The sequence below is a fragment of the Tinamus guttatus genome, unplaced genomic scaffold (genome assembly GCF_059628265.1).
Source record: "Tinamus guttatus ecotype Peru unplaced genomic scaffold, ASM5962826v1 Tinamus_guttatus_pri_ptg000451l, whole genome shotgun sequence".
Classification (NCBI taxonomy): Eukaryota; Metazoa; Chordata; class Aves; order Tinamiformes; family Tinamidae; genus Tinamus; species Tinamus guttatus.
This window is the reverse complement of record NW_028288985.1, coordinates 4,024,570-4,048,973: the sequence shown is the minus strand read 5'-3', so window position 1 is coordinate 4,048,973 and position 24,404 is coordinate 4,024,570. Positions and strand designations below refer to the sequence as shown.

Genomic DNA, 24,404 nt, shown 5'->3' with positions numbered 1-24,404 from the left:
GGAAAACTGAAATCCTCTGTATGCCTCTATTCGCAGAGTTCTCTCTCCTTTACTCCTCTGTGAATTGCAGTTAAATGCTCATTAGAACTGAAATTTTCCTCCTTTTGGCAGGCTGCTGACATTTTGCTTGTAATGGAGAACCTAAGGATGTATAATGGGTTGTATAAAACCTACATACAGTAGTTCTGGGATTACAGAAGAAAAGTAAAGGTTTCATGTTCTTGTCCTTATTAGTGAACTAAATTGGATTAAATGTCCTTTTTTAAACAGAAATGAAAGATAAAAGACATAGGAGATTTATGAATAGGGTCATTAGTGTACCAAATTTCTCTCATTAGATCTGTTACATCTCTTTCCAACTTGCACAGTTCTCATTAGGAAAATTTATGAACTGGAATGATTACAAATATACCTTATTTTGAACCATCCTCGCTTTTAAATGCAAAGCAAAAAGTAATTATACTTCTGTGGTATACCTGATTTGTACTTAGTGCTTGTGCATGTATGTATTTCTTTTATTATTATAGATTTAATATAGGGCCTTCCAAAAGCCAGGGAATGGGGTGAGAATTTGTACTTAGTGCAATTTGCAGTTTAGCTGTAAATCCTGAAGCCTGGCTTTAATTTAGTAACCTTACAAGAATCGAGTTAATAATGCACACTAATATGGCTGTGTCTTCTCCTTGCTAGGTTTTCAAGTTCACCTCCTAGCATTTGATTTGAACTGACGGTGAGAGGAAGCATACGGCATCATTCATTCTGCTTGGACTCCTTGTTTACAGAAGAGTGATGGAGATGCTATTAAGCACAAAAAGGATCACCATATGCCTGATTTTCTTTGCACTGAGTCTGGCAGCAGCTATTGAAATACCATTATCAGGTGAGTTGTAGCTATTTACTGAACAATTTGCTGGGGGTTGGGGTTTGGTGTGTTTTTTTTATTATTTTTTCTTTTTTTTTTTTGGTCTTTTACCTTTCCCTGAAGAGGAAAATATTAAATCCTAGTTTCAGTTCTTCCAGTTTGAATTTAATTCTGCCAGAACATGGCCTTTGGGAAATTCATATGTGATAAAAATGTAAGTTACTTTCTTTGGACCTGTTCAAATGCAGCAGTAAACTTATCTAATAGCATATATCAGATGTTTGAGATCCAGCATGTTACTTTGCTCAGAGGGTTCAGTTTTGTCCCTCACATAAATATCCCTTTTTGTCTTTAAATCTCCCTGAAGCTTGCTTGATGTACGTATACCCTTACTTACTTGCCTTGCAACCTGCTCTTTCAGTTTGAAAAAGGAGCAGGTGTATGTCTCGGGGAGTACATTAGTCCCCAGAGAAGTATTTCTTATGACTTGCATACCACCCTGGGGAGCATCTACTTTATCCACTTTCGGCTATGATGCATTCAAACTGCCTATTTTACATGGTTGGTGTGGCTCCAGTACACGTGTAAATTATGGGATGAGCTTCCTCCGGGACAATGCAATGAAAGTCAGTGGACCCCGTTGCCTGGAATACAGCCCACACCTCCCAAACCTTGTATTTTTCACATCTAAATAGAATGGGAGAATTACAGAGTAGAGTTTGCTTTTGGGGAAACAAACAAAGAAGCAAAAAACTCTCAGCAATGTAGTTTCTGAATGAATTATGCAGGAAAGAAAAAAGCTAGGAAAGAGGAAATGCAGACTCTTTGCAGGAGCTTGGGTGCTGTAGCCACAAGCTGAGGTGGCCCTGGACCATTTCTAATCAGAGAAGTTCAATGGCTAGTTTCAGAGCGTTGCGTGGACCTTGTCACGACCAGTTAGAGCTGTGGTTTCTGCCAGGCTTCCCAGCTGTGAAGGAGACGTGCACCAGGTGCATGTTCTTCTGAAGTTATGCAAAGCTGTTTGCCAGCATCTGGAGGTAGAAGCTCTTTGGAGGCAGCAACTGCGGTGTCTTCTTGTGGTTAAGTAGAGCAAAAGTGGATCTGTGACTGTGGCGTGCAGGGCAAACTGGCAGACGCTCTTTTTAAGCACCTACTCAGGGGAATCCTCTATCCCTTAATATGCTTTAATGAAGCATTTTGTATTTTAATAAAAAGGAATTATGTCTGATCCGTGAGGCTGGTGGGCTTGGAAATGTTTAGCGGAGGTACAAGAGGGTTGAGACTGTGTGGTGTGGTGAGATATCATGTTTTGCTGAAGCTTTGAGTTTCCTGGACTTAAAAGGGAAAGCAAAGAGCATGTTATTTTTTTTCCTTGCTGTTTGCAACAATGTGATGATCCTATTATCTCTCCCCGCTGCACTGCAGGGGCATTCCCAATTGTGCCTCTCCATTACCCAGACTTTCTCAACACTTTAATTCCCTTAGAAAGAAAGTTATAGTGAAACACCATTGCGTAACTGTACAATTGGCAACGTCTTTCTCTCATGCGGTACCCTAGAGCACGTATTAAGTCATCTATGTAATCCATGGATTTACTGGTAATTTTATCCAGTATGGAAATAGCAGTTTGCTGTGTTGGGGTTGTGTGCTTGCGAATGCGTGTGCCTGTGTGTTAAAAAGCCAGTTGCTGCTAACTTCAGCACTGCATAAGCTCAGCAGTCCCCACAAAGCGGAGGTGAGCAGGTCCTCCGGCAGCCGCGATGCTCACGCCTGTGTTGCCCCATTGCAGCGGGATGTCTCTGTGCAGTGTCCTGCCCTGTCACTTGGGGCTGCGATGAAGGGTTTGTGTAATACTGGAGCCCCAGGCGGTTGAATTGCTGTGTTTGTAAATAAATGCAGGGAGTGCTGCTGGAACTGCTTCGTCAGGCCTGTTGGTGTGGGTTGAAATCCATATTTGCGTATGCTTGAGGCATCTGAAGATGTGAGAAGAGATTCCCCCTGCTTGCTTATTTATAGTGAGGATACAAGTGGTTATCAGGCAAGTAGTTGCCTGACTAAAAGGTGAGAATCAGTACAGTATCACAGTTGTCAAATTCCAGAGCTGTGCGGTTGAAATGCAGGCTCCCATCTGTAGGGGTTGCAGGTTGTCAACTGAGGTGTCTTCTGGGGTTTGCTGTGGACAGGGGCTGAGCTGAGGAGCCAGCACAAGCTTGTGACACTCCGCATGGGGCCAAGGGACTGTACGTGGAGTGTGCCAGTTAGGTGGGGCTTTGTGAGCAGTGACCAAGGTGAGGGCATCTCTAGGTTAAAGTAATCCTGCCTAGCAGCTGGCAGATGGGAAGTGTACTGAGCAGTAAAGGTTGCTGTGGTTCAGGGTATCCGCAGGCCTGTCTGTCTGCTGCCTGGATGAGACACCTGCCTTTAGTGTGAGTTGGATTGAGCTTTGGGTGAGGACAGAGAGGTGGGTGAGGGTGGAGCTGTGTCTGGCCGAGGGGTTTCCTCCCCAGCTGAGGTGGTGCAGACCGGGCTGTCAAGCCCTTCTCTTGGTGCTGAGGCAATGATCGTGCTCAGTTTACAGAGCATCAAGTGTTGTCAGTGCCACGGAGATGATCATCATCATCCTTGTTTTCTTCCTTTTTTTCAAGGCAAGTCTCTGTTTGCAGGAGTAGAGCAATTCTGACCCTGTCCCTTCCGAAGAAAGACCCGGAGCAGAGCGCACTCTGTTTGAATCGCGCGTTAATCCGCTCTCCTCTTTCTGTTCAGTTGAGCAGCTCCCAACGATCACGGAGCAGTCCAGCACGCAGGTCGCCTACCCTTTCGACGAGGACTTCACAATCAAATGTGAAGCTAAAGGAAATCCACAGCCCACGTGAGTACTGCTTTCACACGGAGAAGCACGTAGAAATAGAGTTTGCTTTTTGCCCTTGCTGAATACTATTCTTCTTTGAGGGGCAAAGGAATAGCTGATGGGCACTAGCCTGCTCATGAGTGTGAGGCTGGGTTAAGCTTTGTGTTGCCAGTTAGACCATTCAGCTTCTGTGGCTTGATTTTTTCCTCTCATTCCATAAACAGATATCAACGTGCCTTACTAAATTCACCCAGTGATTTACAGGAGCATGTCTAGGCTGGGCTGCAAAAGATATGAGGTGTGTAATGGTAATCAAAGAGTCACAGCTGTTGTTCTGCCTTTTTCCACAGCAACCGTAAAAACACAAAACACATGGAAGCTGGTATTCAGAGATCACATTTGCATTTTATCAGCTACCTCGTCTACACCTAACAACATCGTGGCAGTGGTAGTGTTGCAAATATAAACATAAGCAGTTATTCAAATAAATATAAGGAGTTCCACAGATAAACATACTGTATTTTATACCAGGATAAAAAGGGAAAAGTTTTTTTTATGAAACTGCTGTTAACAAAAACATCATGACAGAAGGTCTCCCTCTGACTTCTGTGACCTCTGCAAATTAATAGCTAGCTGGCATGTCACTTTTGCTGTTTAAAAGTTCCCTTCTTTTTTTTTTCCCCTGCAACACAAGGAGAGCCTTGGTGCGATCGCTCAGCTTCTCCTGGGCTCAGCTCTGGTGTTTCCCACAGTTGGTGCAAATAGTTCCTGCTCATCCCTGGCAGGCAGAAGGATGAGGACCTCTCCGATGCCCATGGCTTTGTTGCATGCCTGTCAATTCTTTCCTTCACTGGGTGGCTCTCACTTTCAGACAGATGGCATCTTTCATTTGGTGTCCTTGCCTTAAGCTTTGTGTTCTTGCTTCATGTCACAATCAGTTAGCCACGAATGAAGGGGGCAGTCGGAAAGACAAGCCCAGTAGATGACCTGGGTTATGGTCAACACATTGCTCATTTTACCAGCCAGCTCTGACTTTATAATCAGTTTTGCCTTTTGCTCTAATATTAAACATATTTACCCCAGTTCTCATATGCACTGTATTCTGTGAGCTGTCCTTTATAACTCTTGTTTTTTTTTTTTTTTTTAGTTTCAACTGGACTAAGGATGGGAAACCGTTCAATTTATTGTCTGACCGTAGGATACTTACTTTTAACAATTCTGGAACATTTGTCATTCAAAACCGTGGAATCATCACCAATTTCCAAGGAAAATATCGTTGCTTTGCGTCCAACGCTCTGGGAACTGCCATGTCAGAAGAAATTGAACTTATTGTTCCAAGTAAGGATTTTTTTTAAAGGTGTAAAACTCTTCAATTGAATGGGAAAAGACTAGTTGCTAACATGGTGTATAGTAAAATGTATGTTTGATATTTGTTAATATTGGAAAGAAATATGTTAAAGGCTCCCTGGAATGATTTGATTTTGATTTTCAAAATCGTATAGATTTTCTTTAGCATCCTCCATATTTGTGTGAGCGTCTCTAGAGAAAATCCTGAAAGTTTGAAATTCAATACCCTTTATTTTATTACCTTTTCAGACAAAGAGGGTTTGAGAAAATTATTTTAGGGATAACTCTTTTGATTTGCTTCAGTAGGATTTCGCAGTGCAAGCATTTGGAGATTTTAATGCTGTATCACCACAGCTGTCCAGCTCTGTTGTGAACAGCAGTGCAGTAAAGCATCCTCTCCCTGATGTAATACCCTGGTTTGATGAATTTTCCTACATTTTGGAGAATTGCGAAGGGCTCACCCCATAAAACTGTCAGCTGGGAATTCAGATATAATCAACAGTTCAGCTGCTTCTAAATTAATCTGCCGAGTACCACGAGGCTTGCTGTGTCCCTCCCAGCGTCGCTCAGGCTGTCCCCAGAGCACTGTGCTGGGGACGCTCAGACCCAAGTAGCTGGAGGGGGCATTGGGGTCCTGGCCACGCTGCCTTCTCGCCCGGAGTTGATGATCATGTGAAGTTGATCCACAAAATTCCTGGTTCCTACTTGTGAGGAGGAAAATCTTTGCGTTTTCTAGCAATAATACTGATGCTCCCTACCTCCTTTAATTAAAACAACAGCGACTGGGTAAATTATGTATATATTTTTCCAGCTATATTAATTTTGAAAACCTTTATTATTTTCTTCTGCTTGCTGAATATCTTCTACTACGCTTTGCCTCTAGAGGATAGGCCAGTGGGTAAATTAGATAAACTTTTTAATAGCCATCTCAGGAGAACTGAATGTTCAATGACAGTGAAAATTATTTTCTTTGACTTGACTATTTAAATACCTTTATAAAGCACATGCTTTGCCTATTCCATAAAGCCCATAAGAATTGTTTTCTGATTTGCATTTGCGTAAAGCCTCTATTTGCTTTCTTGGTGCTACCACTTCTAATTCTTGGCTCATTCGGTGAAGAGGAAAGCATAAACATCGATGAGCTCTGTACCCAGCCTAGCCAGGGAACATTTGTTTGTGAGCTGATGTCAATATAGCAAGAAAATAAACTGCACTGTTTGGAGAGGTGAAACAAATATTTCAGGGATAACAGAAAAAATGGTAGGGTAACTGCCATCCTAACTGCAGTACATATACTGCTTTCAGTATTAACTGTTCAAGAAAGATAGAAATAATGGCGTAGATCATGAAATAATGTTGCACATGAAAAATGCATCAGGCAATAAAGGAATAAGAAATCATTGTCAGAAAAAGAAAAATTGCTTTGAGTCAAATCACTTCAAGTAATTATTTTAAAGGGCATTTTGGGTAAATTTGAGTTAATTTTGAAGTGATATCTCTAACACTATAGACATTTCCTTGGAAAAGAATTGGGGATCAAGTGATACTTTGACTTTCTAAATGTTTGTTGGAAAGCCAGTGCTGCAGAGCTGTGGTAGGGCTGTGGTATCCCAGCTTGGCAGCTGGGATTGAGCGTGTGGCAGCGCGAGGTCCGAGCGAGGGAAGCGCCGCGGTGGCAGCGAGCAGCTGGGGCGGGGAAGGGGAAGGAGCAGCCCGGTTCCACTGACCAGCAAGCGGGCAGAGGCCGGAAAGGCCAGGGGAGCGATCCGATCTGGAGCGATCCGATCTGGAGCGATCCGATCAGCCGCAGGTGCGTTAGGCTGGTGTCAGCAGCATCCTGCCTTTGGCAGAAAAGGGGAGACATTTAAAGACATGGAAATGAACTTGTGGTAAATGAACTTAAAAACATGGTAAGGAAGCTCATGGAAGTGTGGCCTCTGTTATCAGTGCAGAAGAAAGGAGGGAGAATTGGGTGATTTTGAGGACCAGGGTTGCAGAAGGGGGGGAAGTTTACTGATAAAAAGCTCAAGGTTGTGTAGTTAGGCGTTGGTTAGAACAACGTTGCTACAACCAGCTTTGTACCAATAAATGTAAGCACTTATGGTCTGGATATAACAGGGAAGATAAGACAAGATCATGTATCAGGCGTTCAGTGGGTGGCCTAAAATATGAGCTGAAGAAACTGGTCACCTTGTCAGAAAAATGACTTCCAGCTGGGCCAGGGGCAGGCAACAGTATGATCTGATTATGGAAATGGATTGTATATAAAGAAGAAACTAAGAGGATTTCAAAAACTATACTTCACCAGCTACAGAAAACTACTTTTAGCAACTCAGTGCAGAAGAAACAGGACAAAAGAAACATGCAGAGCCATGTGTGGATTTAGAGATAAACCCGAGGAACGTACTCCAGGTGCAGCTACGGGTGGAAGGGTCTGTGGCACCATGGTCACCCTGGGACTAAGGCAGGGCCTGGGACGATGTCATGTACGTGTGTAGCTGTGAGCATCCCTCAGGAAAGACAGGACATATGAAGTTTATTTCACATCATCTCGTATGGCATAGCATGCTCCAAGGGAGCGTCTTGGCATTTGGTGAGGAGTTACCGAGCTCCTGTAGATCCCTTAGCAGAGGAGAACTGCGGGAGCAGCGGCTCCGTGGGTGGACGCTGCAGCCTCGTACCCCGCTTAGACTGCGCTTGGAGCAGGATCCAAAGAGCAGTGCAGTTACCCAGAGCTTTGGCAGGACATAATTAATCACTTTGCAATCTGGCCAGGGCAGCAGGGTTAAAACTTCTCTTAGGAAAAGTATCTCAGACTCATTAATTCTTGAAAGAGTTCAAGACCTCACTGTTACATTTCAGGGAAATTATGTCACCTCCAGCAGCAGAATATCCTGCCACCACAATGCTGTCTTGTTACTGAACTATAAAAAATGCCTAAAAATGGAAAAAAGGACTGGCTAATGTCTGTATCTTGAATTATTGATTTTGTACTCAAGGTTATTAACTTTTGCTTTCTATGAAAGCCTGTCTATACATTGATATGAGCTGGACAAAATTTCCTTCCTGACTCCTGCTCCCTGCTGCCATAGGGAGGGCAGGCCTGGTTCCTTGTGGCACTGGCCAGGTTGCTTGTGGACAATGACTTGAGATGCAAACTGGCAGGTTTCAAACAGAGGAGCTTCTTTTAAGATGAAACTTAACTGCAGTTTTTTTTTTTTTTTTTTGGTAACCAGTGTAAATTAGCAAAGAAGTCTTTTGATTCTCCACTGATAGATTTCAACTACCAGTGAATCCATACGCTGAAAGGTGATTGAAAAATGCTGAAAAATAAATATCCGTCATTCCTCTTTGGCTGTCCTTTGTAACTTACCCGGTTTGAGTCTGCTGCATCCATCTTTATCCAAGCTTGGCTGAAGGCAGCACCCAACCTGAGCAGGTTAATTAAATAGGCCTGGGGGTAGCACGCAGCAAATTAATTGAGAGCTTAGAAAGAAGGTGGCTGTACAATGTGAGAGGAATTTCAGAACTAATAAATGTAAAATCCTACATTGAGAAAATAAATAAACAGGACAGATAGTTTAGAAGAGAGATTTACCCAACTCCCGCAGTTTTTCAGGCACATTTACTTTTATTCATACTCTTCAGCTACTTTATTTAGCTGTGCACCGTACATGCTGCAAATTAAATCAGGATTCAGAGAGAAATAAAAGGACACCTTTGATATTCTGAAGAGCTGGATACTCAATAACTCTCCTCAAGTGAAAGAGAGCTGCTGGTGCACAGAACCTCTGTAGATTAAGCAATCTCTGCCATAGAAGGGCTTGGGATAAATTAACTCTATTCACCAGTAAGTACTGAAGTGGGGACCGGTACATGTGAGATCACTACATGCATTCATGGTAACGATGCAGAGGTTGCAGAGCTTTGCCAGCAGTATTCAAGTAAAATGTGAGGTACTTGACAAGTCACTATGCCAGAGAAGCAAAGCAAACGAGAAAAGAAAATCAAGTCAGACCATTGGACTAGGTTAGTTTTTTTCATAAATTACATTTACACTGCAGAAGGAGAACTAAGGGTTTGGAAGGATAGCGGGGTTGCTGCTGACAAGGAGAACAAAAGGTTGTTTATGCTCAGTAGACAGTCCAGGAAAGCAATAGAAATGTCAGCAGAAATGATCGTTAAATGTCACCTACATAATGAAAACAGCCCCATTCCCTCCTCCCCATTTATATCCTGCCATTAAGGAGAAAGGGGAATGATGGGGTCTCAGCATCTGTGTACATCTTGTATCATCGACAAAGTTCAGATTGTTACAAGATACGCATGGAATGAAAATGAATTACAGTGGAGAGGACATAGACAGCAACCAACCTCCTCCTTGTTCAGGGAATCTGCTGCTTTAATTACTGAGTAGCCCCAATGCCAGAAGAAGGAGGAAAGAGTACAGTTTAAATATCATTAATTAACTTAATGTGAGAGACCTTTCCCAGCAGACTGTATTAAAGTTTATGCTGAGCATTTCTAAGTCTTTGCTCTAAGAGGGCAAAGAAGTCTTCATGTCATGAAGACATGAGGAGGGAAACAGCCTAAACATGACATTATCCAGTGGCAACAAGCACCATGTCAATAATGCCAGTTCTGCACTTCCCAAAGAAGGCAAAACCTGTGTTTAATATTCAAAAACATTGGTAAATATTGGGAAGTAACTATTGTCTTTTAGCTATTCAAGTAGGAGATGTCAGTAATGTACTTAATGAAGGCATGCTCATTTTATTGAAGAGAAGACAAATGAGAGTAACGTGCTGAGCACTTGCACACTGTGGGAATAAAGCTTAAACTTCCTGCCTCCTAAACCAGCACCCTGTACTTCTGCCACCTTTCCCACCCAGCTAAATCATCAAGGTTGTTCTGACTGTGCCAGGACACATAATTCTAGGTAGGATGATAAAGGGAGATTTACACCCGATCAGCGACCGTCACTGGTTCCCTCGGAATAGCTCCTTGGAAGGCGAGCAGACTGACTGCCGCGGTCTTGAGGACAGCCAGGTTTCCCTGGCTTTTTCACTTGAATGCAGCAATTAAAAAATCTGTAAGTAAGCAGAAATCATATCTCGTAAACATTTCAAAGGCTGCAGTGAACATGAGGGACTTAACTAGTACATGTGTTGCTTGGACGCAAGTAGAAACAGCTGCACTGAGGTGAGTGTTGGGAACTGCCCATGCTGTGCTCAGTGCAACTCGTGCTTGGTGGCTCTGTGTCACTTCAGTGGTTCTTTGATGTGCTGGGCTGTTTGCTGGACCAGTTATCGATCGACAGGGGGCTGGTCTGTGGAACAGATGGGTCAGGTGCTAATGAGGCTGTCCGAGGAGCTGGGAGTTTCCAGGGTGTAGAAATTTCTTGACTGGGTCCACTTTTCTCTCATCCTTATATCCTTATATCCTTTTATCCCTCATCCTTTAGGAAATTTCTTGACTGGGTCCGCTTTTCCCTCATCCTTACATCCTTTAAGGATTTCTCTACATGGAAGAAACTGTCCATTACAGATAAGACTAAATATCCATTTAGCTCAAATTTAACAGAGTCCAAAAGCACAGGGAAGGTTATAAAAGCAGATGTAGTATATAATGATACTTCCCTGCAGTAGTTTCCCCAAATATTTGTTAATTGCTGATTTACTGTAATGAGCTCACTCTAAATTTATGCCAGATTCTAGTAGAAACCAGACACAGTAGTTCCAAGAATTTATACGGTTTCCTGGAAAGACCTTTTTGCTTTCTCTACTTCAGCTTTTTAAACTTCCCATATAAAATACCAAATCCAATGTGCTCCCTCTTCATGTAAACTGGTAAGAAAAATCACATAGTCAGGACAGTCATAGCTGTGTAAAATCACTGTAATTGTTAGCAGTAGAGCAAGAACTAAGCAGTGGGACAAAGTGTGCTGATCATTACCTGACTGATCCTAAAAATAGTTGTGTTAAGGACCGAAATATCATAACTAAGGTTGATACAATGCAGAATCTTTATCGCTAAGCTCAAATTTGGATTTTTGAGGACTATATTGGGCTCCCTCCTGTTGTTTTTCATTGAGATGTCATTGATGTTTTGTGAACAGATAAAAGCTAGGAAGGAGGGAGCCACTTCCTTTCTGAAGGTTCTCCCAGCCAACTTAATTTGTCAGTGGTGGTTCAGCCTAATCTCAAGCACGATTTGGTCATTAAACTTTTGAGTCACAAAAGGGATTAAGTCAAGCCTGGTCCATTATTGAAATGACTGGACACTGATAATTTTTCATTTTCTTGGTTTCCCTCTGTTGAAGCAGTGGGGCTCTGTTCTTTTAGCGCTGTACAGCCTTCAAGATTCAGTGTGGACAGGAAGGACCACTTGGCCAGGGAAGCCTTTCCCAAGGTGATTTTGAGAGCTTTACATGTCCCAGTGCTCATTTAGAAGATGCTGCTGCACGCCACAGGTCAGGAGTGGGGTTATTCATCGTCCCTGTGGCTCTTCCACATGTGACTTGACCGCTCGCGCGGCGAGAGCGGTGGGCACTGCAGAAGCCTCTCGCTGGCCCGTTAAGCGACGTGGCTGTCCCGTGTCACAGGCGCAGTGGCCCGTGGGGCTCCGCACCCCTCACGTCACAGCTGCGCGTAGGGAATTGCAGGAGAGAGTGGCACGGCAGTTCTAATGGGATCACTGCAGGGAGATCAATTGGTTATGAATTTTACAGTGTCCGTGTGCTCTGTTGATAACTCCATGCAGCATTAAACACTTCCATCATACAGTTAGTCTTGTATAATTGTTCAAGCTTAATTCATTTGCAATTGTTTTTGTGATCAGTCATGAATAGCAGTGAGCGATTCCAAAGTGTTCCCTGTTGCAACAGGGCTTAGTGCTGCAAAAAGTGCTGCCTATATATGTGTGCTAAAGGCTAACGTGCAAGAGCTGAAGTCTAACATGATATTTGTTTATGAGTCTCAGTAAATCTCCTGGTGCAGAGTTTGGAAGCAGTTCTCATTCAGGCGTTGAGACAGATTGGGTCTCAGCAAGTGAATCAGTGGGACGTTGGCCTAAATTTCAACTCAGTATGATTGGCAGAAGAACTTGGCTCAGAAAATTATTATGAAAGCTAAATTTTCCTCTACAAGGATTCAAAAAACTCCAATTTTTGCCCCAAGGGAAATTCAAGGTTTTTCAATGATTCTCACTAAAAATGAAGCAAAACAAAACAGCAAAGGAGCCAGAAGACCCAACCACCTTCTGGTTCAAGTGTCTCTTGACAGTGTCTGGTCCCATTTGGAGAGAGGTAAAAGTCTGGGCCATGTATTTTAAATGAATGCCCACGCTGTACTCTCTCTGAGACCATAAATTTTTACTCTCTGGAAATTATTTTTATTATTATTATTATTGCTATTGCATAATTCTGTAATTATTGACTAAAGAAACTGACTGAAAAGACCCATGCTTATGGTACCCAGCAAGGATTTTGAAGACTCTGATTTAGTCCTTTAGTCAGGCAGAAAAAGGTTTCAACAGGAGTTCCCAATGCTGTAGGTGAGTGATTTGAGGGTTAGTCTAGTTGTGGATCTCCTTGTTTTGTTGACTTCAGTTGGAAATCCCCTACCCTTCCCCTGATCCTGCTTTCTTAGAGTTTTGTTGACTGTGATGCACTGTTGGGAAAAACGAGCAAGTTTTGGATCAACAAACCTGTTTTTTTTTTTGCTACTATTCTAGGGCTCTAGCAGTTGGCAGACAGACTTTCCAGGGCTTGAAGAGCAATGGTTACTGAAGGCATCAGATTTGGTTGTGCTGTTCCTTCTACTAGCTGAAATCCCACCTCTAGAATGGATAATGTTTTTTGGTCCATCCAAAGAATCATAACATATTAATAATCTAATTTATTTCTTGAGATTAAATCTATGCACAGCCAGCATCCAGGCAATCAGCGTTATTGCAGTTGCTTGTTGTTATTATGTTATTTCCTGCGCACCGACATGCAGAGCCTCCTCGGAGCCGCGGTGCTGTTGTGTTGCGTTTGAGCACAGCCAGGCTGCTTTCATTCTTGTGAAGCACTGTCAGTTTTGCAGTTTAATGCAGTTGCCTGAACTGAAACCCGTGCTAGTTTGAACTTGCCTGGGATGAAAGCAAAGGCAGTGTCCTCCCTGAAACCGTGTCAGCTCCATTTGCTTGAGGAGTGGTTGCGATTTGCAGGTTCCTATGTTGGCAGCGAGCTCCGGAGGGCGGCTCTGCTGCAGGACAGCCTTGGCGCCAGCTGCGGCTGACACTTGCCATGGGTGGAAGACAGTCCCTTCTTAGCGCTTAAAGGCAGCCTACTGGCATCAGCATTGACTCTCTTGGCTATAAGGGTTTAATCAAGTCCTTGATCCATTAAGTACTTTAACCTGTTTTTAAGCCGAAATGCTGGAACCTTGTGCACACATGAGTGTACTTTGGAGTAAAGCCGGTCTCTGCATCCTGCAGGACAGTCTTGCTGAGAGAGCCTGCAGGACTGCACAGCCACCATGCTGCACTGCAGGGGATGAGCAGGGAGAGTGGCCCTTTTAGCACGCTTCATCCACTCTGGCAAGGGACAACCCCAGGCACCAGCCAGAAGAGTGCTCTTATGACTGTTCTTGCTTGTATTGACATGCAGTGGTGCCGTGGGAACCACATTTTAGTTAAGATTTTGTAGAACGTAGTGTAGCACCAGCCTGTTTTCTGCCCTGCAGAAAGCAGCCAGGCACCCAGCAGTCTGTGCCCTTGCTGTGCCTCTCTGAGCCTCCAGCTTGGGTTCTACAAGGCCTCAATCCTTCTCTTCCAAACAGTGCAGAGAGATGAACTAGAGGAAACATTTGACAATAAATGCTTTAAAATGAAGTCTAGCCAAAGCTTATGGATATTGCAGATGAACCTTTCAATTGTCAGGATTTCAATACTCCAACCTTTGTATTTTATCAATGAGGAATGCTAGCAGAGATTTCTTATTGTTAATAAACTGCATTCATACTGTAGGTCATTGTATAGATAATATAAGCAACTAAAGACAGAGAATGCAAATGTAAGGTAAATATCTTATTAAGATGTATCCAAAAGGGGTGTGAAAGGCAAAATTTTAGAGAGTACCAATAAAAGAGGAACTTTCTTTTTCTGTATAGGTGTGCCAAAATTCCCCAAAGAAAAAATTGAGCCCCTTGATGTGGAACATGGTGATTCTGTGATTTTGCATTGTAACCCCCCGAAAGGCATCCCACCATTGCATATCTACTGGATGAATATCGGTAAGTAACTGATTTGCACACAAGTCACATGCAGAGAGTCAAAACATTTCTCTTCTGATACAGTTTCTTTCAAAATGCAGAAGTGTGGGAAATATAATTGTGCAAATGCTTAGGAAAATGATCTGAAGATTGATAAACAAAATTTAAAAATGGTGGATGGACATATGTCTTTATATAACACACAGTTACATTGTAGAATGCATTTATACAACATGGTATTAAATCTATAAACTTGAGTGGATTAAAAATCAGGTGAAGAATCTACCAGTAATGATAATCACTACATTTCTAGTAGGGAGGACTAAATATATCAAAATACATATTTCTATCATTATTATTTTTGTCTTTGCATAAACTAATGGTTAATTTATGACATGAAGAAAAAAAGCTGCCAGGTATGCATAATTAGTTCTTTGAGGATTTCGCTTGCATTCTTCTTCAGCATTTGTATTCTGTAGGAATTTCTCTCTTGTGAGAAGCAGAAGTAACTCTGATTGCCTTCATGACACTCAGGGTTTGTTTCTAATGCTGACCAAGTAATTTCAGAGACAGCATGCCAGATTAAACCTCTGATCTTATAAGGCAGTCTCTCTACTGGTGACATACATCTCTCTACTCCTGCATCTGGCTGGAGCACCAGTGAGACAATGCGATAACCTTAGCATATGCCTCCATGCTATAATCTGTAATACAGATTATCTCTGATATGAAATCTATAATGCAGAGGAACAATTGCTTGGGAGACTAGCTATAGGAGAAATCTATAAATCACGATCTCCATATCAGCATTATAGCATTTCGAATCTTTGAGAGGTGCTGGAATTTTCCTTGGTTCTGACCAGGAACTCGGTGTTCAGTATTGTGTGTTGAATATGGGTAAATAACTCATTGGCTATGCTGGGCCTTCTGCTTCTCTTGCATCAAAGGTGTATTCTCTATCTGGAAGCAAACAGGGAAGCATTAGTAATTGTATTGGTGAAACGGCTCAATATCATTACCATATCATAATTATTTTTTCTTGCTAGATTTGCAGCACATTCCACAAGATGAAAGAGTCTCCATGAGCCTTAAGGGAGATCTCTACTTTGCAAACGTGGAAGAAAATGACAGTCGAAGTGATTATTGTTGCTTTGCAGCATTTCCAAGACTGAGGACGATTGTGCAGAAAATGCCAATGACACTGAAGGTTTCCCGTTGTAAGTCCGTAGATGAGTTGGTTCTTGCTTTCTGTTGTTTTTCCTTTTTAACTCCCCAGGCATTAGCAGAGGCAGATGTGTGCTGTGTGTCTCTGATATGATTCTCTCTGAAGATATTACATGTTATTATGCTTAATCCTGCGTTATTAACCTTATTCTAGCGGCTAAGTCCAACTGATAAAAGCTTTTTGCAGCTGTTGGGCCCCAAAATGCCCCTGCATTCTCCTGTTCCCCCCAAACAATGATGAATCTGGGAAATGCACATCTAGTGTAGTCCAGCCGATCACCAGCTTCATGGGAGCTTGAGACATCTTACATGGCTTTCTTCTCCCCGAGCTTTAGTCCTTGCTTAGTGATGAGACTGGGAAGCATGACATTTGGGACCAGCTCAGGTGTCCCATCAGAGGGAGTTTGTCACTCACTGACGTGGTGTAAGCATTGAAAGGAGCTTTACTGAGCTTGTGGTTCAGGGTTTGTCGTTGGCCGTGCGCTCAGCCATGGAGGGCTCTTGGCCTTCCCTTTCACTGTGTGTCAAGAAAAGGTAAATACCAGTAGAGGTGCAATGTCTGTGTCCTTTCTAAGGATACAACAGCTGCAATTTAGTAACCAGTCCTGCAGACCCTTGGCATTGGTGCCTGGTTCCAGGCTCCCTGGACGGTGCCTTGTCCGTGCGCGCGCGGCTCTGCGTGCGGCTCTGCTGATGCAGGCGGCGCCTGGAACAGCCGGGCTGCACACGTGGTGTGTGCAGGAAAGGTCTCAGAGACTATGGACGGGAATACAGGACCGAGAAGGAACTGAGTGTTTCAGGCCGCATTCTCAGCTGCATTAAGTCAGCAAAGCCTACAGAAGCTGGTGGATCTAAGGCAGCTTATACTGGCTGGAGATCCATGCTTTTTTGCTTGAATTTCTTTCAGTTATAATAGTTTCCAGTATGGGTGTTAACACTAGTTTAGGCTTCCTGTGTCCTTAATATCAACCTTCTGTTTCAGTAATACTTCTGATCTTTTGGGCTTATGTAGCTCAGAAAGCTAAGGATGTTTTTCTTCCTAAATGAAGGCCTTAATATTTAATATATGATTTCGAGAGTATTCTTGTTGGGATAAAAGGATAAAGAGTTAATGCTGGGTTTGTAAATCTTAATACTTGCTTAAATCATATCTTAGGATAATAACTGTGAGAAAAATATCAAAATGAAATACTGTTCTCCATAGCTTTTATAATGCGTCCAGTTCTCACACATATGGACTCACAGATTAGAGAAAAACGAGACAGGTTTGATTCTGGGGCCTCCGATAACCCTGGCATCAGTCCAAGAAAACACTTGTGTGCATGTGTGTCTTGCCACTGGAGCAGTGAGACTGGTGCACCTTTAAAAGTGAGGTGTATTCTTGCAGAGGGGAGGGTGGAAACTCATGATGAAGCTGCCCGTTCCTCTCTGTGCCAAGTCACTGCTGAAGAGATGATATCAAAAAAGAATAAATGGAAGAAGGATAAACAATAAGAAAAAAGAGAATGAGAATGAGAGTGAGAGAATTTTATAAAATTTCTATTATAGTGGAGGGTCAGGGTTTATTCATCTTGTATGATACCAAATAGCTTGGATGAAATGATGATTAAATCACCCATGAGGTATATTTCACAATATTGCATATCATTAACATATTTTCTTTCTATTTTCAGAAATTCATTGCTCATCCATTGATTTATATTGTATTCTTTTTGTTTATTTGTTCTATGGTAGAAATTTTTGGGGAGGGCATCACTTATTTTGTTTTGGTTGATTTATTGTTTCTTTTTATCCTCTGTCAACTATGCATGTTTGTATTTGGTTGTCACTTTTATTTATTTCAGTTAAACATGCTAATGACTCAGGCTCACCTAATGCTGCGGTTACTAAGGGTGAGTTAAATGCATCTGTTATTTAGCCTTTAAATTGGGAATCTACCAGTGCAGATGAAATATGAGCTGCTGCTCGGGGGTGAAAAAAAAAAAAGAATCACAAAAGCCTTTTTTTTATGGTAGGTTGGATTTAAGTGGCCCAGCGAGTGCAATTTGCTTCTACTTTTGACAGAAATCAGAAGGATTTTAACAAGGAGGTAGTTTTCTTACTTATGAAAAGACATTCATATTTCCTAATGCAAAGCAGGGAGGCTGATACTCCTGGTTTCTGGCATTACCAGTGGAGGGAACATTTGGAGCAGCAGCCAAGGCCGAATGCTCTGAGTCTTTCCCCGGTGGCTGGAAGGCTCCGGTGCTGGGTACCCACAGATGAACTCACGTCTGCGGGGTCACAAGGAAGATACTCTACATGGCTGCATTCCCCAGGGAGGCTTAAGGTGTGGATTTGCAGGGCTTAGCAGCTGCTCTGTAGAAGCTGTTCACGTGCCTAGCTCTCCCTCATTGTGAATGTGGGATAGTTCTTCATGCTGCAGGCTACACTCTTTGATATTCATGGCAGGTAAGCACCACAGCAGAGCAGTTCTCATCCTGTAGGGTCACATCCTCCCTCCCTTTGTGCAGCAATATCCTGAAAATTAGCTGCTGCCCTTTATGCAGGCAACAGATAGGGCACATTACAGCTAGCACCATTCCTGTAATTCTCCACCAGTTAATTTCATTTTAAATATTTTAAAATGAGGGTCAGGATTTTCAAATGTAGCTCTTGATTCTGATCTACTTGGCTAAATTGGTTCAGAGAACCTCTGCTTTTGACCCAACAAATTTGAAACACCTGGAAGACCTTACTGATTAAACACCTGGAGATGTTGAATTGATAAAGCTCAGAAGTTTGTGGGAAGTTGGTGTTCCTGGGATGTTTTAGGAGGGATAACTTAAAGCTCTGGTTAGTCCTCCAAGACTTTTGCCTGGGGAGGTGATCCACTGGGCCCAGAACAAGCAGAGCGTGAGCAGAGAGACCAACATTTGGTAAACAATTTACCCTTGGAAAAAAGTCTGACCTTTGTCACCGCCTGGGAAGCGGATTCCCTGCCTTTGGCAACAGGAGGTGGAGGGCAGATGGAAAATGTGCAAGGAGGGGAAGCGTGTCCAGGGCTTGGGAGGAGAATTCCTCAGGCACCATGTGCCCTGCTGCAGCTCTGGATGCTTGTCACACGTTTGGGGAGAGAGAAAGCAAGGGGAGGTGGTGGGGAATAAAAATGGTTCAGAAAAAGAGTTCAGAAAAAAAATATACGGTCTTTTAACAAATCATCTGTAAATGAATATTTTTGAGAACTAGTATCATTTGGGGACTTATTACTGTGCTAATTATCGTGATAACTGAATAACCATTTAACACTAGGCATGTTTCATTTTGAAAGCATCGTTTGTCAGGCTAGAATCAATGGCCCGTTGAAATGATGAGCGGGTCACTCTTGTTTTGTTGTTTACACAGTCTTCCGTACCAATTGTATATCTGTTACTGTAGACTGAATATTGCAGCAAGGACAATTTGATAGGGTGTTCATAACAGGAAAGATAGGCTTTCATCTGAGACTTAAGAAGTGATGCAGAAGAAGAGTACTAAGAAAGATGATGCAGGTAGGAAGAGTAGTTATTGCAAAGGCAAGTGGGCCAAAATTGGGTAAGGTGTGTAATAGAAGTGGGCTGGTGCTTGGAAAGCAGGACACAAAACCATAGAAAGCCAAAATTCACAAGTTCTGCTACCTGTTTGTATTACTGTAGCCACGTTCTCACTCAAAGTAGGAGAGTAATAGTCGTGGATTAGACTTAAACAATATAAATCTAACAAATAAATAAATAAATCAGTCTCACAAATCTCCTGACAGGAGCAGCGTGTGTGATGTTATTGAAGGGTAGCAAAGGCTTCAAGATTTTATGTGTAAGTTCTTTTCCTGCTGCTCATGTGTTTTTTTTTGTTGTTGTTGTTGTTTGTTTTTTTAAGCAAATTTTATCAAGGAGAGAAAACCCAAACTGTTGATTCCCCCTGAATCTTCTGGCAGTAGCTCCTCAGTCACCGTCATCAAGGGAGGTGTCCTACTACTTGAATGTATTGCTGAAGGACTGTGAGTAATGCACACACTTAATCACCTTTTGAAATAGAATGGATTAAAGAAGAAGCAATATTAGAAGTTATCCAATCCAACTATGTATATTCCTATGTGCATATAGAGTTTTATACTGAATCTCTCTGCAGAGTTTCTCTGAAGTATATGTATTTGTTGTAAAGCAGTACAGAGCTAGCATACAATCTTCTCATGTTTGTTACTGGTATCATTTTCAGGTAGTTGAAATCCTACCATGGTAAGTATTGATTGTTTTCTCTTATACTAGAACAACTACTGTGGTAACCTCGGTGAGTGATATTACTTCTGAGGTGTTGAAAAATTAAATAATTTCAAAATATTGCTTCTATCATTGGCTTAACTGGTAATGTTTATTTGACCAATTCAGTTTTGTTTCTATAGACAGATGTTATCGAGCATTTTTCCTATGATCTCAGGTTTTCAAAAGGAAATTCTTGGGTGACCTGATACAAGGAATCCATTAGGAGCATCAGAAATGCCCTGCTGAGTGAAACCACTGCTCTCTCTCCCTAGCAGAGTTTCACAGTGAGAAAGCAGTCATTATTACAGGAAAGGGTTAGATGAGATGGTGTGTGATAAGAAGTGAACAGACAGGCCAGGACAATTTTGTTCTTTATCATAAATAACACAGGACAGAATAAGGTAAGTAAGGAAAGGGAATGGCTAAATAAATGTTGATTTTTAAGTGCGGTCCTCACAAAGAAGCTGTGAATACTCCTCTCAGACCTTGTTCTTGCTGGTGTGACTCAGAAATAAGCTGCACTATGTACTGTACACTTGTAGATGCAATAGCCTGCCCCAAAAGAATTGCCTTCAGAAAAACAGCTGAAGTTAAGATCCCTGCAGTCACTAAATGTACAGTGGATGCACAGTTCCTTCTGGTTTATTTGTGATAGAGCTTTTTTTGAAAGGAGACTTAAATTATGTTTTCAATCTGCCTGGTTGGGCTGCAGATCTGCAAATGCAGACTGGGGCAGATAATTCATACTAAAGGCTGGATAATTATCCCCTCTATAAAATTCTAAATTCAGGATATTTATCTGCCTGAACAAACATGTTTAGGGCATCTTGTTTCTCCATGGGGACTTGCAAAGGCATCACTCACTCTTGGAACAGGCGAGCTGATGCTGCTGCGGTGGGTTGCCATTTGGTGAGAGAAGGCAGATGACTTGTCTCTACTGGCTTCCTTCCAAGCATCTGCAGTGGGTTGCAGCTCCCCTTGCATGCTTACTAGTGCCACTCGCTGCCACCTCCTGAACCCAACCACCCCCTGTCCATGGGTATGAGTGTATGACTTTGTCGAGGTACTTAATACTCAGATCACCTTGGAGATGGAGAGATGAATTTTCATGTGAAACTGATCATGTTTTATAAGAAAAAGCCAAAAAATTATGGTCCCTAGTTGAGGGGGAGAGGGGACATCAAGAAAAAGGTAACATTCTTGTCACATTCAAAAAAATTATTTCTCTCCTATCAGGAAGAGCTTTAGAGAGAGGAGAGATTATGAGATGATAATATTTCTTACATCACAAATATTTTTCTCAGGAACCCTTCAGAAATGCAATGTTTAGAAAAGGTATTTTTATTTGTTAAAATTCTCACTTGCAGCAGAAATATGATCAGTTTTACCTATACCTCTGCCACTCCACTCTAATGAAAGTCCATAAACCATGGAGACTGAGCCAAGTTGTAGGTAACTAAGATCGGGGACAGCCAACAGCAAAACAAAGAAATGAATAAATTTCCAATTTGTCATTTCTGCATAATGACAGATTGGGAAAGACACTGCCTGAATACAACACCAGGGCAATACAGGGCCTTCCTTTGGTACAGTATCAAGAAAATAACTCTTGCAGGAAATATGACATTTGTACTGTTATGCTTTCTGCTTGTGGAACACTATAATTTCTTGGCTTTTGAGTGACTTGTGCCTAGGCATTTTGCCACAGTACCAGATGGACACAAGAGTAAGCAGCTATGACACTGTGCATGTGCATGGTGGTAGGGTCAGGGAGCCCAACTGGGAATGTTCAGACAGCAGCCTGTCCCAAATTTCTGTGTCACTGCCGTTAGCTTTCTAAAAATGTAATATTTCCTGCCATCTCCAATGGTTGGAAACCTTTCCAGGCAGGGTACTGGGTGAAGTCACTCTAATAAAGTATTTACCTCCTTGTCTGTCCTCATGTGCCCTTTTGTAGTAGGACAAAGAGAGCTCCACTGCCTCTGATACAGCTTAGGCCAATATGTTTACAAGAAAAATCTTGTGTCATGGTCTGCTGTTGGCTGAGAAGTGCTTATTCATAGAGGTCCTTCAAATGAAGGAACAGTGTAGCCTATGTAGTGCAGCCACAGTATAGCCTCTGTGCTCTAAAAGGGGAGGTCGCTTAAAAGAATCTGAAAGTTTCACTTTGCAACCCATCCACATGAACTCAAGATGCTCTGCTAAGGCAAAACATTACAATATCATGATATTTAACTCAAAAAGTGCTTTTTTAAAATTATTTTTGCCTTTTTTGCTACTAGCCCAACTCCTCATCTAAACTGGGTCAAGGTTACGGGAAGTTTGCCCAAGGACAAACCAGTAACAGAAAATTATGGAAAGATACTGAAGATAGAACAAGTGTCTGCAGCTGATGAAGGAACCTACCAGTGCACAGCAAGCAATTCCGTGGGCAGAGTGAAACATGAGTTCCACGTTCATGTCGAAGGTGCTGAGTACATTTTAATAAGCTTTTGATATTGAGCAAAGAGAGGTGCTCAGTGAGAAGTGAAAAAGAATGGTATTATCAGTTAATATAATGCTTAAATCAAACTGTATCAATTTATGTTATCCACAGACCTTCCTATGCTTTTGGTAAGTTTGCAGAAAGGTGCATGGGTATTTTTAAGAGAAATAATGCATTTTTTTCCCAGTCATGGGGATTTTACAAAATGGTGAACAGAAGTACAAATATATGAGTAGACTATAGATACTGATGGTAAGATGCACGTTAGTGAAACTGAGATATGGATGTCTTGTTTTAATTTGAAAATCGGGTCATAATATCTGACTCTTTGCTTCCTGTTAAAGAATGTGAAATTGTCTGTTCTGGGTGAGATCAGAGGTGCATTTAGCTCAGTTTTTAATCAGACTTGCCACCAAACATGTCAGTCATTCCTCAGTAGTTCATATTGGCTTTTGCTTCTCCTTGCCTTTCAGTTCTTGCCTCACTCCTCCCAGGCTATTCAAACTTTTTCTCTGCCTCGTAGTTTTCTAGCCCTTATTCTGGGTCATTCCACATCACATTTGTCCCCAGATTCATCCTTCATGCTGCCCATTCTGCCTGTATAGCACCCTTGCGTGTGTGCCTGGGAGGGTGACCAACCTCAGATCAGCAACAGTCAGAAACAACCCAGGGTAGCACTGACCGTACCACACGTTTGTGCAATATTGTGTGTGTCTGTACGTGCTTATACTGGTAGTTGTGGTAGTTGAACACCTTGAGTACCGGTGCATGTGTTGGCCCAATGAAAGGCAGAACCGGCTGTGTTCAGGCATCCACCTGGATGTTGCTTTATTTATGTTGCTGTTAGAAGAATGGAGCCATCCATGACCACAGCCAAGCAAGCAAATTCCAGCCAGGAGCGACTTCCACCTCCGTTCCCTCCTCGCCCTGCGCACCCTGAAGATCTGAGCACTTCGTGCGAGGCTGGGGCAATTGCCTCCTCTCCAGTTGTTCCTTTTGCAGAAGCAAAACACAGGGCTCAAAGGAGTCTTTACAGAGACAAGTGAACCCTGAGAAAGTGTCACTGCTGCTGCAGCTCCCTCAGCAATGTCATCTGTAATAGCTGCAAAATGAGAAACCTGAAGCCAAGCTGAAAAGCTTGCTGAAAATATTTTCCCTTTACTGATGAAAAATGCTCCAGCCTCTGCTCTGCAGAGTTAAATATATATATATATATATATATATATATATATATATACACGCACAGTATTAAACTGTCAGTGTCTGACAACTGCTTCGTTTTAATCTCTGTGTTTTCTCTCCCCTTGGTCACAAGAAATCCTGATAGGAAGAAACTCATTTTCAGTTACCTGTTTGAAATTGCTCAGTAGCTGGGGAAAAAAAACTTTTTTTTTTTCCCATTATGTGATGAATCAACCCCTTTTCCCTTGAAACAAGGTTGTTCCTTACAAAATTCTTTCTTTCCCTTCCTGTCAGTAAAGGAGAGGGGGTCGGGGGATACCAGGGCATGGTGAGGTTTCGGTTGCTACGGGGGGAAGTGCTGACTCCTCGAAATCACTCCAGATGGTTTGGAACATCTCTGCTGTAGCTGAATATTTTAACAATCTGGCCATGATTTTCTCGGCTGTAAAAACCGAATCCTTCAAAGGAATTGCAGGAGCTGCAAAAAGTAAAATACCAGGCAAATAACATTAATTAAGCGGTTCAGAATAGTGACCCACGCCTCCCTCCCAGTCTCCAGAGGGACGAAAGATTTCTGGCAAATTGTTATTCCATTATTCCTGCTCATTAGCAAACAAGTGTTTTTTTGGTTTTTAAAAAAAGTTGGGGGTGGGGGGAAGAAGGATGAAACCCAATAACTCACCGTAGCTCTTGCAGCGTAAAGAATGCTTTTCCAATAGTTATTAAATCCATTTCCCATGTGTTTAACTAATGCTGGCTGCTGTCACTAACAGGAGCTCTTCATATTAGGAGTCACCTCACACATAGCCTACTGAGGTAAAAATGAGCCCAAATGCCATCTTTTTCTAGGATTTCGAACCAGGAAATATCACTAGCATTAATCAGAGATGGGCATGTTCATCATTCTTACAGTGACTCAGGT

The 24,404-nt window shown here is 42.2% G+C and overlaps 1 protein-coding gene across 3 annotated transcripts in view; it reads left to right on the top strand.

The window, feature by feature from the left end:
- Positions 1–690: 690 nt before the first annotated feature.
- CHL1 (cell adhesion molecule L1 like) overlaps positions 691–24,404 on the top strand; it is a 53,716-nt gene continuing 30,002 nt past the window's right edge. For 2 of the 3 annotated variants that reach the window (XM_088532071.1, XM_088532069.1), the window contains exons 1-8: positions 691–880; positions 3,626–3,731; positions 4,858–5,048; positions 14,213–14,335; positions 15,361–15,531; positions 17,383–17,430; positions 19,433–19,553; positions 22,098–22,282. In XM_088532071.1, coding sequence (XP_088388197.1) covers positions 790–880; positions 3,626–3,731; positions 4,858–5,048; positions 14,213–14,335; positions 15,361–15,531; positions 17,383–17,430; positions 19,433–19,553; positions 22,098–22,282 — 1,036 coding nt within the window. In that variant the 5' untranslated portion in view covers positions 691–789. The remainder of the gene's footprint in view (positions 881–3,625; positions 3,732–4,857; positions 5,049–14,212; positions 14,336–15,360; positions 15,532–17,382; positions 17,431–19,432; positions 19,554–22,097; positions 22,283–24,404) is intronic. The other variant, XM_088532070.1, reaches the window with a different exon arrangement.